Source organism: Pantherophis guttatus, chromosome 4 (assembly GCF_059756535.1).
Source record: "Pantherophis guttatus breed Tessera chromosome 4, ASM5975653v1, whole genome shotgun sequence".
NCBI classification, from domain to species: domain Eukaryota; kingdom Metazoa; phylum Chordata; class Lepidosauria; order Squamata; family Colubridae; genus Pantherophis; species Pantherophis guttatus.
Genome location: NC_142066.1, coordinates 45,686,352 through 45,701,930, shown reverse-complemented (window position 1 = coordinate 45,701,930; position 15,579 = coordinate 45,686,352). Strand labels below are relative to the sequence as shown.

The 15,579-nt window shown below is 38.3% G+C and overlaps 1 protein-coding gene across 4 annotated transcripts; it reads left to right on the top strand.

Annotated features, from left to right (window-relative positions):
• The first annotated feature begins 4,741 nt into the window (after positions 1 to 4,741).
• ATP5MC1 (ATP synthase membrane subunit c locus 1) lies at positions 4,742 to 15,026 on the top strand. 4 transcript variants are annotated; one of them, XM_034415510.3, is made up of 5 exons: positions 4,742 to 4,840; positions 6,319 to 6,367; positions 9,116 to 9,193; positions 10,305 to 10,480; positions 14,554 to 15,026. In XM_034415510.3, exons 2-5 carry the CDS (start codon positions 6,329 to 6,331, stop codon positions 14,666 to 14,668), a joined length of 408 nt encoding a protein of 135 aa, XP_034271401.2. In that variant the 5' UTR covers positions 4,742 to 4,840; positions 6,319 to 6,328; the 3' UTR covers positions 14,669 to 15,026. The 4 variants fall into 4 exon arrangements, with proteins under 4 accessions (XP_034271401.2, XP_034271402.1, XP_034271403.1 ...); XM_034415511.3 differs by having other exon boundaries at positions 4,827 to 4,933; XM_034415512.3 differs by lacking the exon at positions 4,742 to 4,840 and adding an exon at positions 4,853 to 4,995.
• The last annotated feature ends 553 nt before the right edge of the window (positions 15,027 to 15,579 follow it).

The window sequence follows — 15,579 nt, the reverse complement described above, 5'->3', positions numbered from 1 at the left end:
AAAGCGTTGCAAAGAATGCTGGGAGGTGTAGTTCTGTAATGCAATAAAAAAAGCTTTCTTTCTGGCATTCTTCACCGACCTTCTTTCCAGATGTGTGCAAATGCAACACGCCTATAATCTTCTGAGTTAGTAACAGTTGGGGTTCAGGACGAGGAAGGATCAAGGATCACTTTTAGCAGATCCTTTATTTTTTGTGTTTTCAGATCAACCCCCAAACTGAAGCTTATCAAATCACTAGTTCATTTGTAATACAAATTATAAAAGAGACTATTTCTTTACTTTTTTTCCTTGTGGAAAAAATGCTCAACTGCTTTTCTTAAAGCAACTCACATATATTTTAATGTACATTTTCTTTCATTACTACAGGCAAATTTCAGTTCTACCCTGGGAATTAGGGTAACCAAACAGAAAGCAAGAAAGAAGTGAAAACTGGTCTCAGTCTTGTCATTACAAGTCTGCAAAGAATACTATCCAAGTTGCACGTACTGAGTTGCTATCTTAGTAACCTTAGAAAAGAATGCTTTGGTGCATCTCATCTACAAGTAGTGATTTACCTGTTTCCAAAATATAAGGCTGGAGAATATCTCCTCCTGGTGGTATTTGAGTGAATTGACAGTTGAGCTTGATGTAAAAAGATTGCTGGACAGATCATAGTGTATTGTCGAAATAAATGCACATTTTTCTTCTGAAGTGATGATTAGTATTGATCCCATTATGATCAGTTAATGGCATTAGAACAATTAGGCAAGCTCACAAGAATCGAAGTCTTGAAAGAGTTGAACTCTCCTACTTTACTGGGTAATCCCCAAGTATACTAATCAGCAGGATGGGAATCGGCTAGGTAAGAATATCAAACTTGACACTTCTTGTAGTCTATTGATCACTTCATCGGCAGACTCTGATAGTGTGATACAGCAAAACTATGTAGTTATTTTGATACCCATCACTTCCTAAAACCCACCAATCAGACGATCTGCAGACTGCAGGAAGTCTTAGGCAAAGAGGGAGAGTTTGACTTAATGGGCAGACTCTAGCTAATAAACAAATGATCTTCATAGACCCACACACAGACTTAATTTGCAGGTTATTAAGGAGAAGGGACATGTTTATTCCAATCTAAAATGATTATTAGACTCCACCTCTGTCATCTGAATACAGTGTCTGGTATTTTATTCATCTTGGAATTGTCTTTTGGCTTCAGTACTTTAATAATGGATCAACTAAAAATAACTTTAAGGCTGCCTGAGCTTTGAGATGGAGAAAAAAATGACAATGCCATTGTGAACACAGAAAAAAAAAAAAAACCCAGATGGCAGGATTTAATCCAGGCTAGTATTAAAATTCATGATTTCATAATTAAGGATTCTGAGGAAAAACAACTAGGAACAGGATTTATTAAAAAATGAGAAAAGTCTGGATTTCACTTTGATGCAGTCTGATATGCAGAAGAAATTTCCCTGAGCAAAATTCATAGAAAAGCAGGATTTTTAAAAACTTGCCACCGAATCTATTTTACACATTGTCCACAATTATTTTGTCAAACTTTTAAATCCTGCCATCTCCTGTGAATACTGAATTTCTTATTCCATAGAAAATTGCAACAGACTATGGTTTCCCCATCTTTGCTATAGTGTTCAACTTACCTTTGAGGACAGATAGAATTTGTCCTTAGCTAAGCAATCATTTAGGAATCCACTACTTTTTAAAGTTCCAACTAATAATAATAATCAAAGTAGGATGCTCTTCATTTCTCCTCATTAAACCTCCCATTAAAGAGAGAAGATAGCATGGAAGTTACAGGCAGCAGAGGGAAAGTAGAGCTGCTTAACTCATTCTTTGCATCAGTCTTCATACAAAAAGAAACTATAGCCCAACCTACCAAAAACTGTAACTGTAAAAGACAGAACAGAAATAAAAATTAAAATAAGCAAGAAAATGGTAAGAAAACACTTATCTGATCATCACTACTTGATGAATATAAATCACTACTTGATGAATATGATGAATATAAATCACTGGGATTTGATGGATTACATCCCAGAGTTCTGAAAGAGCCAACAGATGTTATCTCAGAACCATTGCCTCATATCTTTAAAAAAATCTTGGAGGACTAGGGAACTACCAGAGGATTGAAAAAGAGCTGATGTGGTTCCCATCTTCAAAAAAGGAGAGAAAAAACAGACCCAGGAAGCTACAGACCGATCAGCCTACCATCAATACCGGATAATACTGGGAAAAAAAATAGATATGTGAACATCTAGAAACAAATCAAGTTATAACTAGTAGCCAATACGGGTTTGTTAAAAACAGAACATGCCAAAACCAATCTTATTTCATTCTTTAAGTGACTAAATTAGTAGATCAACAAAATGCTGTGGACATAGTATATTTAGATTTCAGCAAGGCATTTGACAAAGTAAGTCACAACCTACTTCTTGGTAAGCTAGAAAAATGTGGGATAGATTGCATCACCACCAGATGGATTTGTAACTGGCTGACAAACCATACCCAGCAAGTAGTCCTTAATGGTACTACATCCACACGGAGGGAAGTAAACAGAGGAGTACCACAAAGTTCTGTCTTAGGACCAGTACTCTTCAATATCTTCATAAATGACTTAGATTTCATTTCATTTTTTTTTTCATTTTATTTGATTTATATACCGCCCTACTCCCGAAGGACTCAGGGCGGTGAACAGGCACAAGATAAAACACATAGAATACAAAAATTTAAGACAAGAAGTAAAATCGAATTAAATCAATTTAGCCCAAGACAAATTTAAAACCCCAGGTTAAGAACAAATTAAAAATTTACATTAAAATTTACATTAAAAAGAGAATGGGAGAGGTTAGGCCAGACCAGCCTGGTGAAATAAAAAGGTCTTGAGAGCGCGGCGGAAGGTGCGTAGATCCGGAATTCTCCGTATCTCCGGGGAGAGCTCGTTCCAGATGGTAGATAACAGAAGAACTCATCAAGTTTGCAGATGACACTAAACTGGCAGGAATAGCCAACACCCCAGAAGACAAACTCAAGATCCAAAAAATTCTTGATAGACTTGAACAATGGGCCCTATCCAATAAAATGAAATTTAATGTGGAGAAAAGCAAGATTTTACACCTGGGCAGGAAAAACCAAAGATACAAATACAGATTAGGCGAAACATGGCTCCAAAACTGTAAGAGGAATCTTGGAGTCCTAGTGGACGATCACTTAAACATGAATCAGCAGTGTGGAGCAGCAGCCAAAAAAGCTAATATAATCCTTGGTTATATAAACAGAGGCATAGAATCAAAATCACGTGAAATATTAGTACTGTTTTATTAAGCCTTAGTAAAGCCATGCCTGGAATACTGCATCCAGTTTTGGTCACATTACAAAAAAGATGTTGAGACTTTGGAAAAAGTGCGAAGAAGATCAACTAAGTTGGTTAAAGGCCTGGAGACTAAAGCATATGAAGAACGGTTGGAGGATTTGAGTTTGGCTAGTCTAGAGAAAAGAAGGACTAGGGGGGACACGATAGCAGTATTCCAGTATTTGAGAGGCTGCCACAAAGAGGAAGAGGTCAATTTACTTTCCAAAGCACAAAAACCAGGACAAAAAACAATGGATGGAAACAGTGGTGAAATCCGATTTTTTTACTACCGGTTCTGTGGGTGTGGCTTGGTGGGCATGGTGTGGCTTGGTGGGCATGGCAGGGGAAGGATACTGCAAAATATCCATTTCCACCCAACCCTGGGACCAGCCAGAGGTGGTATTTGTCGGTTCTCTGAACTGCTCAAAATTTCTGCTACCGGTTCTCCAGAATCTGCTGGATTTCACCCCTGGATAGAAACTAATGAAGGAGAAAAGCTACCTGGAATTAACAAGAAAATTCCTAACAGTGAGGACAGTGGAACAGCTTGCCTTCACAAGTTGTCGTTGCTTCATCACTGGAGGTTTTAAAGAAGAGACTGGACAGTCACTTGTATGAAATGGTATAGGATCTCCTGCTTGAGCAGAGAGCTGGATTAGAAGACCTCCAAGGTCCCTTCCAGCTCTATTCTGATTCAGGATGAATTCTTATTCAGAATTCTGATTCTGATTCAGGATGAATCAGAATAGAGCTGGATAAAAAGTGGGATAAAAACAAAACTGCAAGTTACAAATCCGCAGTTTTTAAAAAATCCTAACCCTTGTTCACATTCAACTATCCCTCAGATCTCCAGATTTTGCAGACTATAATCTATGGAGGTCCCATATAGGAAGAATCTGCAAAGTACCAGATTAGGGAAGACAGGCCCTTGATAGAAAAGCAGCAGGCAAATAAATAAATAAAGTTTATTGTCGTTGTATGTGTATACATACAATTTGATCCCAATCAAATCTAAGGCAAGAGATCCTTAGGAATATGTTTGTTGAAAACCAAAATTTATGACAGCAACAAAAATGCCACAGCCATCAAAAATGCCACAGAATGCTATTTCGCATACGGAATTTCCCATGCATTACAAAACGTGGCTGGTCCATTTCCTGCACAAGAAGACTCCCCACGTTCCACATCACGAAATAACCAGAACCCGTGACCCTTCTGCCTTCCTCTAGCTAGCATCATCTTATGAACCATCTCCGACAGCGTAAGGGAGCTGAGCCAATGGGCGAACAAGGAGTCTTTTGGAACTACCCAATCCTCCCTGGGCGAAGTGAAAAAAAAAAAAAAAAAAAAGGAGCGCGCGGGGTCTCCGCCCAAAACGCGAGTTAGTGAAGATAGTTGTATCCCGTCAGCCCCTGGGCCGCGGCAGGATAGCGTTTCTTACGTCGCGTCAACCAATAGAAGCGGAGGACGCAGTGATACATTGGCAAGGTGAGAGAGGGCGGGCGGGGCTTGGTTTGCGCTGGTTGGAAGAGCCGCGATTTTGAGGGTTCGGTGGAATCTTTCTTTGCTCTAGTCTAGAAGGTGAGCAGCGTAGCGCTTCGGAGAGACGGCGCAAGCAGCAGTAGGTGCTGCACCTGAAGGAGGTGGGGAGCTGTGCAGGAAGCCGGGCTACTTGAGGGTACAGACCGCTAGAAAGGAATGATTAATGGTGTATGCAGATGCAACGAGGAAGTCAGATAGGACGAAGCCCCCCCCCCGGTGGTATTTTAATTTTTTCCCCACAACAGCTTCTTATTTCTGACTAACCAAGATAAAATCTCAGGGCTTCTAGAAGTTGCACAGCCTCTTCTCTGAACAAATTTCCAACCTGTGATTGTCGACATTATTATTATTGAGTTTAAGACTACAACCCGTCGTTTCAAGGTGTAATCCTGATGCCAACAAGGCATACCTCCATTGAACACGGTGAAATTGGCTTCTGAATAAATATATATTTGACTGATGTTGGGGAGAACAAAGGAATGGGTGGCTCTACTCTGATCCTCAAAAGCTGTTTATGTTGTGCTGTATCGTTTTGAGACACTGGCAAAACAGATAAAGAATTGGAGCTTAAATGGGAAAAGAGAAATGAATAGTGCCTCTAAATTTTTTACATACCTAGGTTGGGTATGTTAAAGAAAAAGTACTGGGATACTGTTAGTGATATATTCTAGCATCTGGAAAAGGTTTGGTGAGAAAGCTCTTGTTTGAAGCAGGAACACTGAGAAAAGAGATTTTGTATGAGATAGCTGTAGCTGCACATTTGTAACTAAAGGAGTTGATATGTTTCATCTCCTATGCACATTTTCTTTCTGTCTCAGTTTAATATTTTTCAATATTACTTAACAGATGTATAGCCTGTAAAAAAGAGAATGAAAAACTAATTTTCTGTTGAATATCATAGCCATATTAACTTACTACTTTTCTGATTTTTTTTTCCATTATCTTTTGGTAATTATGTCAGTATGAGTCAGTGTAACAGAATTAATACCTAACACATCCCTCCCTCCCTCCCTCCATAGGATTCTTATTAAGTGATAGATTTAATACTCTGCATTTAGTGACTGTTCACATAAAGTAATTTTACAACCAAACCTTGCATTTGTCATCCTTAAAGGTTTGTAAAACAAAGGAAAGCCAAAGGATGATCATTAAGCACAGCCATGATTTCATTTAGCAACACTTTGCTCAAGAACTGAGTTGCCAGTCTCAATTGTGGTTGCTAAATCTACCATTTAATTTTGTATTTATACTTCATTAAAAAATATACTAGTAATGGGAAGCCAACAGATAAAAGAAAAAAAAATGTTCCTTATAATGGCAATATTTTGCCATATAGTGGTGGAAGTGTTTGTGTGTGTCTTTTTTAACTCAGTTATTTTTTTAAAGCTATGTGTACCTCATTGTAGCTCTTTTCCTTCATTCAGGACAATCAGAATGCAGACTCCAGTAACTCTTCTGGCTTCACCAGCTCTGGTATGGAATGTTTGCCTTATACCTGACTTAATGGAAAAGTAATAAATAACTTCATTTTTCTCAAATTATTTGATCCAGCTGATCTATATTACTAACACTCCTATTTTACAGGGAAAGCTAAGTGACTTTTCTAAGCCTCACAATGAATTTTGGCAGATTATTTGCTGATTCTTGTTAAATTAGTTTCTGAAGAATTTATTAAAATGGTCAAATAATTCAGTAAAAAATGCAAACAAAACATCTTCCATTTTATTTGCTTATCTGCTAGACAAGGTCTCTGTCATTTATTAGTAACAGATACATTTGGGCAAAATGGACCTTTTTGGAATAATCAATCTCTGGACCATCCTGTTAATTCTCTACCCTGGAATCTGTTTTCCTTCAAAAAAGGCCAATTGTGTGTTTCAAGAATAGTTTATGCATTTACAAAGTGGTTAGCATAGTAATGGTTTCTGGTTTCAGACAAGTTTGGAAGCAGCCTGTATTTGTAATACTGCAATTTTCTTTCTCTTCTTGAACAGTGCATTTCCACAAATGCACAACTTATCCCTGAAATTCTTAGATTAGAGATACAAGGAAAAGAACAATTTGTTCTGGAGCCAGATTGTTTCAACATGGACAATTTTCCACATCTCCCATGACTGTTAATTTATCCAAGAATTTACAATAGAAAGAAAAAAGTGCCTTTGCTTGATAGCCTTGTAATAATATGACTAAGAGGAAAAGGCAATAGACTATTAATCATGTCTGGCAACATAATATATAATGTCCTGACTATTAAAAAATCTGCATGTTTATGTTTTGAAGTACAAATTCAATTGTACACTATATATTTACAATATTTGCAATTTTCCCACAATTTAAAAAGTACTTTATTATGGTCTTAGACAAGAATATAACTAAAGATATAAACAATAAAAGAAGATAATATTCATAACTAAATCTTAACCCTTCTTATAAATCATCCTACTGATGAGCATTCAGTATTTTAATGTATCCCTTTGCCCAAAGGCCAAAATTTTTGAACTCTATATGTTACTTTGATGTCTGTCTGACAGTAGATACTTTATATAAAATTCATCAAAGCGACCTAATCAATTTTTTTTTTTAAAAAGAGCTGATTTAATCTTGTTTGAAAACATGAAAAAACCTCAGACCGAAAACATGTTTAGTTAATTCAGCCTCCCCTGTTTTGCTTAAGTGTAGTATTTAGGGAGTTGTGTGTATGATGGTCTGAATAATTTGAGCAAGTCTTATGATTAAATGTTTTTAAAATAATACTGAATATAGAATCCCTGTATATTTTAAAAGAAATATCTAGCCTGGTTTTATTTCTGTATTTAAAATAGGAATGGACAATGTGTTGCTTGATCTGTTGAATTTCAATAACTGGTACACCTAATAGTGAAAGATAGTACAGTTATAGTCTAGCATCATTTGAAAGTATATATTGTGCATCCCTGCTTTAGTATCATAAAAATACCTACCGTGTTTCCCTGAAAATAAGACCCTGTCTTATATTTTTTTGAACCCTGAAATAAGCGCTTGGCCTTATTGCCATGCACTCAAAAGCCTGATTGGGCTTATTATCAGGGGATGTCTTATTTTGGGGAAAACAGGCAGGGATGAAGTCTACTTACCTTCCTTACTGATTCGGAAGCGCATACGCTGCATGCTTCCTGAGGCCACCTACATGTAATCCATATCTCTTCACATAAGGCAGAGATGATGTTAACTGGCACTGGTCTTAGTAATTCTGCAGGTATTCCATCAATACCTGGGGCTTTCCAGTTTGGCAATTTCTCCATGACCCATTCTATAATTACTTTCAAGATGCTTGGTTCTTTATTAATTGGGCTGTCATTGTCATCTTGATAGTAAATCAAACCGCTATATTCTGTATATTCTTTCCATCTGTTCTTGATCTTCTGCTAGTCACTTAGTACATTCCCATTGTGGTCTTTAATAGTTCCTTGCCATGCTGAAAAGCTGGATCACATCTTTTTCCCTATGGCAAACCTAGTTTCTTCCAGATGTTGACATTGCTTCTCTCACTGCCTATTTTTGTCTTTCTTGGCTTCATGTTGGAAAATTGCATTCAGCTTTTTAACTTTGCCCTTATTACTTTTGGTTTAGGCTAGCTGCTCTTTGCTGATCAGCTATTTTGGTGGTATCGGATAGCCACTTGGCGTGATACATATAATCCAGCAATGTCAATGATGTTACTTGGATCTCTCACAAACTGTTCATTTGGATCTTTCTAGATTCAGTGGTTCAAATCTGTTCTTAACTTCTATGGCATACATAGGCGAGATGTTGTTCACACTGAATTTTTGAATGAATTAGTTCAACACTATCATGAAAATGACATTTCTTCTACCTTTTTTCACTCTGAGCTTCAGTTTAGCCACTAATTAGCTGACGATCTGAGCTACAATTAGCACCAGGAAGTGTCTTAACAGAATGCAACCAAACCTTTCCAGCATGGTTGGCATAAGATGAAGTCTATCTTGATTTGTCCATTTGGTGCTCTCCATTTGTATAAATATCACTTGTGTTGAATAATATAAAAAAGATTCTTTTTTTATATTTGCTTGAGAACATATTGAAGGTCACTGTAAAAGAATTTCAGTGTAAATGTAAGGAATTTTAAATAGATTTGGATTAATTTAGGTTTGAATAGCTAGCTTAGGCTACTGCATAGATTTGTATGTAGTTGGATATAAACTGAAATGTTTTTCTCTCTAGCTCCGCTGCTGTTCTCGAATTCTAACTAGGCCAGCTTCCCTATCTTTATTGAGCAGGCCTGAGACTCAAACTGTGCAGGTAAGTATAAACAGTTATTATTATACATTATATTCTGAAAGTACAGAAATGGGCTATTTGACCCTTGGATCTATAAGATATTATTGGCCTCCTGTTACAATATTTTACAAACTGGGAACATTAGAAGAATTTTATATACTCTTATGCATATCAGTGTTGGCCTTTCCAAAAGGGAGGCAATGTCACTATAGGAAACTATTCTTTCCATATGATCAGGAATGTTTAATATTACTTAAATAATACCAGAAATAATTATTTTGTAATAAACAAACAAACCACATGCATAGGTGAACACAAACATGGGAAAGAAGGCAGTGTCCATCCTGATATTATTATTTCCCCCCTGGTCTAATTGCCATCTTCCCAACGGATGTTTCTTCACCTCTCACCATCAGTGTAAAAATTACTTTGAATTAGATGGTTCATGAATTTCAACTTCCAAGGACCATTTAAATAAATATTTATTCATTTATTCAATGTTAATGCTACCTGATTCCAACTGACTATATTTCAATTATTCTTGTTCAGTTGTTTTCTGGAGTTTCCTCTTAATCATAAAAGATCACACAATTAGGATCTCTTATACGGACAAATATTTCAAGTGTATCTGTCCAGTACTGAGGTTTTCAGAATTTGCATATTTGTAGTTTAGTGGTAGCTGTCATCTTTAAATAAGCACAGATGAGGTTTGGATTTTCTAAGACTTCTTATAGGGAGTTTGACTCAAGGAAATCTAACCTTTGTTTTTGTTCTACAAAAACTCCCATGTGGCTTTCTATGTTTTATTATTATGGACCTTCAATACTTAGAAACTACAAAAAGCCTTTAGTCATCCAGATGCTGTTGAATATCAGTCTCTATCTCTATCAATTGTACTAGCTGGGGCTGATGGGAGTTAGAGGTCAACACTATCATGAAAATTACATTTCTTCTACTTTTGGCTAAATGTTTGGCAAGATATTAACTGAGCTGTTGTTTCTTTACTCTCACATCCTTGATATATCCTAATACAGTACCAGCTAACTGCTGAATTACATATTTTTGTGCAAGATAACCATGGAACTTTCAGATGTTTGGCTCAAACTGTACTAATTATTTGCTCATTTCACAGCCTTTTGGCTTTTCCACTCATCAGCTGGCTCATCGGGAAATCCAAACCAGCTCTGCCTCCCGTGACATTGATACAGCTGCTAAATTCATTGGTGCTGGTGCTGCTACGGTGGGAGTAGCTGGTTCAGGAGCTGGGATTGGAACAGTGTTTGGCAGCTTAATCATTGGTTATGCCAGGTAAACTAATATGCAAGAACTATTTTGATGTAGTTAGAATCTATTTTATGACCTTTATCCACAAATAAATCAATATTCTAAGAAGTAAATTTTGCTGATAGTTGAGAAAAACTGAAATTTTAGTTAGGGAAGACTATAGACTTAGAATAACTTTATTGTCACTTTGAACGTGCACTAATTGGCATACATTAACATGAAATTTCATTGCATGCAGCTCTCAAAGGGTCTTCACCTCTAATATAAACCACATAAACATGACAAAATAAATAAATAAATACATACATACATTATGCATATACCCACATATATTATATGACACAGAAAAACAACAGTCTAGTTCAGATGTATACATGTACATGGTGAGAGAAACGAATCTTGTGAGTTTACAAGGCGGATGTCATAGGGGACAAAGCTGTTACAGAATCTGGTAGTCCTGCTAGAAATACTTCAAAATCTCCTCCCAGAGGGGAGCAACAGAAACAGACTGTGAAATGGGTGTGTGGGGTCTCTAACAATGCTTTGACCTCTAAGCACATAGCGCTTAAAAGCAGCATCCTGAATAATGGGAAGTGAGCTTCCTATAATCTTCTCGGCTGTCCTTACCACTCTCTGAATGGACTTTCTCTCTGAGGCACTGCAGCCACCAAACCAAACAGTGATGCAGTTTGTTAAAACGCTCTCAATCGTGCCTCTGTAAAAAGTGGCCAGGATAGGAGAAAGATGTGCTCTCTTCATCTGACGCAAAAAATGCAGACACTGGTTTGCACACTTCACTAAGGATGATGTGTGGAGAGACCAGTTCAGATTGTTAGTTATCTGCCCCCAGATACCAGGGGTGAAATAGTCCCAGTTCGGACCAGATCAGGCGATCCGGTCGCAATTGTGGCAGGTGGTTCGGAGAATCGATAGCGATGGCGGTGCAAGGCTCCACCCACCCACCTGGGTGTTGTTACTTCCTGCTTTTAAAAGGTAAAAAAAAAGGCTCTGATGATCGCGCGCCACAGCTGTGATCGTCAGAGCCATTTTTTTACAACCTGTTGACCACCTCTACAGATGCATCCTTGATACTGAGTGGAGTATGACCATGCCAGCTCTTTCTAAAATCTACGATGATCTCCTTTGTTTTATTAACATTTAGAATCAGAATACTTTTATTACACCAGTCCACCAGAGCCTTCACCTCTTCCCTATATGCATCTTCATTGTCATTCCGGATATGTCATCCACATACTTCACAATATGATTTGTAGCAGATTTGACACAGCAGTCATGGGTCATCAGGGTGAACAGTAGCAACTCAAGACACAGCCCTGTGGGGAACCTGTACTCAAGGAGACGGAATTGGAGATTTTTCTTCCAACTTGAAAAAACGGGGGCCTATCAATAAGAAAATCCAGTATCCAATTACATAAAGCAGTATTAAAACCTAATATACCCAGTTGGTTCACCAAATGCTGAGGAATGATTGTGTTGAATGCCAAACTAGAATCAATAAACAGCATTCACATATGAGTATTCTCCTCCAGGTGTGCCAAGCTAAGATGAAACACATAGGAAAGTGCAGCATCTATAGAGCGGTTCTTCCAATAGGCAAACTGTAATGAGTTCAAATGTAGGGGGAAGGCATGAAACCATATAGTCCTTTACCAATCTCTCAAAACACTTCATCATAATGGAAGTGAGTGCATCTGGATGGCAATGATTAAGGCATGTGATGATAGTTTTGTGGAAGAGACTAGTGAATTCCAAATAGAATTTTGTTATCAAATGTCTTGTTGAGGAGATATACAGATATCATTCCAATCCACTGTTTATGTCAAATCAATCTTTTTGAAGTCAGTAACCAAGTTAAATTTTATAAGCACACATAATTATGTATTGTGTTAAGATACCTGTTGGATAGCAGGAACTGTGCATACTATTCGGTAGTAAGTCCTGAAATTCAGAAGTGAATTAATTAGGTCTGTGAGAGGTTCCCTGTAAAGTTGAGAATAAAAGAGGACATGCTTAATGGATTCCATTTATCCTGACTCATAGGGATATAATGGTGGTGATATCTTTTTGTATACCTTCCATTAATTCTTAAAGGAAGGCATTGCAGAAGAGTAGACTTCTTGGACTCAAACCATAAACTTGCAGGAGAGATGTAGCTAATGTATCCCAGCAGTCCCCAATCTTTGTAGCTTGGTGGTCTGGCTGGGGGTGGTCTGGCTGAGGGGAACGGGGTCACGCGAATGGTGGGTGGTGTGCACACATACACGCACACCTTGACTTGTGCAAGTGTCGAGCTGCATGTGCATGTATGCCAGCCCATGGCCTGGTTCTAAATAGTCCATGGCCCGCTAGTGGGCTGCAGCCTGGGCTTGGGAACCCCTGATGTATCTATTGATTAAGAGAATTGTAAACAGTTCCAAAGCATACGAAGCATACTTGTCTTATATGCATGCTTTTACCATCTGGGGCATTATCTCCTTTTTCACAAAACAATTATATTTCTGTTCTATTGTCATTTTTTTCCATCTTTGAATCAAAAAGCATGTCTTTTTGGAAAACTGATGCAGGTAGTACTTGACCTAAGACCAAAATTGACTTTTCCATTGCTAAGCAATGATTGTTAAATTAATTTTACCCCATTTTTACGACCTTTCTTGCCACAGTTGTTAAGTGAATCAGTGAAGTTGTTAAGTTAGTAACAAGGTTGTTAAGTGGATCTAGCTTATCCATTGGCTTTGCTTGTGAGAAGGTCACAAAAGGTGATCACAGGACCACAGGACACTGCAATCTTCACAAATATATGCCAATTGCCAAGCGGCCAAATTTTGATCACATGACCACAGAAAGGCTGCAACGGTTGTGTGAAAAATTGTCATAAGTCATTTTTTTCAGTGCCATTGTAATTTTGACCAGGCACTAAATGAATGGTTATAAATTGAAGATTACCTGTAAAGCATTTTGCATTTAGGAACATCTTTCATTGAGTTTTAAACTAAAGAGAATACTGAGATTGTATTCAGCTCTTTTGGTTTAAATGACCCTTCTTTTGAGAAAAACAATTCCACCTTCTTCATCCTGAATCTCTCCTTCCATTCACTCTAGAGACAAAGACACCAGAAGAAAAGCTAAAATATATCATCCACTGCTGGCAAAACAGAAGCAGTTTCCATGGATATATATATAGCTTTTATTTACATAGGAGCAGAACTATGCAAACTTTTCTAAGATTTTAAATAAATTATAGTCAAGTACCTATGACAGTGATGGCTAACCTTTTTGCCATCGCGTGCCAGGAGCGGGAGGGATGGGGGGTCGCGCACACGTGTGCCAACACCCATAATTCTATGCGCCCTGCCCCTGCGCATGACCCTCCTGATTCCCTCTCCAAGCTCTTGGCAGGTGATGGCCCGGTAGGCCTGTTTTTCTCTCTCCCCAGGTTCCAGATCCTTTCTAGGAGCCTGGGGAGGGCAAAAATGGCCTTCCCCACCCCCTCGGAGGCCCTCCGGAGGCCGGAAATGGCTCATTTGGTCTCACCGGAAATAGGCAAACAGGCTGTTTCCAGCCTCTGGAGGGAAACCTTCCCCACCTTCCCCAGGCTGGGGAGAGCAAAAAAACGGGACTTCCAGTCCCACTGGAAGTTGGCAACTGGGCTATTTCCAGCCTCTGGAGGGCCTCCGAGGGGGTGGGGAAGGCCGTTTTTGCCCTCCCCAAGCTCCTAGAAAGGCTGTGGATCTTGGGGAGAGAGAAAAACGGGCCTTTCCCATCACGCCCCCCCCCCCCCGAGGCCCTCTGGAGGCAGGAAACAACCTGTTTCCCTACTTCCGGTGGGACCAGAAGGCCTGAAAATCAGCTGGCCAGCGCATGCATGCATGCCAGGGCTGAGTTTGTGTGCCCACCGATTTGGCTACGTGTGCCACCTGTGGCACGCGTGCCATAGGTTCATCATCACAGACCTATGATCTATACTGTTTAACACTTATCGGTGTCCATAATGGTTTGGAAAACATTATGTAATATTTTATTCTGTAGAATTCAATAGGAATTTATGTCACAGGCTTTTCTTTTGTTTCTACCTACAGGAACCCATCCCTCAAGCAGCAATTGTTTTCTTATGCTATCCTAGGTTTTGCCCTTTCGGAAGCCATGGGGCTCTTCTGTTTGATGGTGGCATTCCTGATTCTGTTTGCCATGTAAAAAGCCTCTGCTGTTCTCTCAGTTTAAGCCTGCTGTTAGAGATATAAACAACTTTAAATAAATATAATTGAAGTTTTTTTTGTTTTTGACATTCATTATTCTTTATGTTTCTTATTCTTTATGAAATAGAGAAACAGAAAACTGAAGATAGAAAATGACCCAATGGCTCATTGAGTCTGCCCTTTTGATAGTTTTAATTTTATTTTTTAAATTTTTGTCAGATGATAGACATGTGTTTATCCCAAGTCTGTTTAAACTCAGTTATTGATGATTGACCCACTATCTGCACTGGAAGTTGGTTCCAAGTTTCCACTGTGCTCAAATTAAAATAGAAATAAAATACTTCCTACTAAAATAATGTACTGTACTTTCATCCTATTTTTCTTTACCTGATTGATTACTGTTCTGCCAATTTATGAAACCTTCAGTCATCTAACAAAATGGGTTTTAGTCCACAAAACTCAAAATAAAAGTGAGTCTATATACGGTATATCACAGAACTAAGTACACCCTTTCATATTTTGTAAATATTTAAGTATATCTTTTTATGTGACAACACTGAAGAAATGACACTTGGCTACAATGTAAAGTAGTGAGTATACAGCTTGTATAACAGTGTAAATGTCCTGTCCCCTCAAAATAACGCAATACACAGCCATTAATGTCTAAACTGGTGGCAACAAAAATGAGTACACCCCTAAGTGATAACTTTGGGTCCAAATGGGGCCCAAAGTGTCAATATTTTGTGTGGCCAACATTATTTTCCAGCACTGCCTTAACCCTCTTGGGCATAGAGTTCACCAGAACTTCACAGGTTGCCTCTTCCACTCCTCCATAATCATGGAGCTGGTGGATGTTGGAGACCTACACATCTCCACCTTCCATTTCAGGATGCCCCACAAATGCTCAAT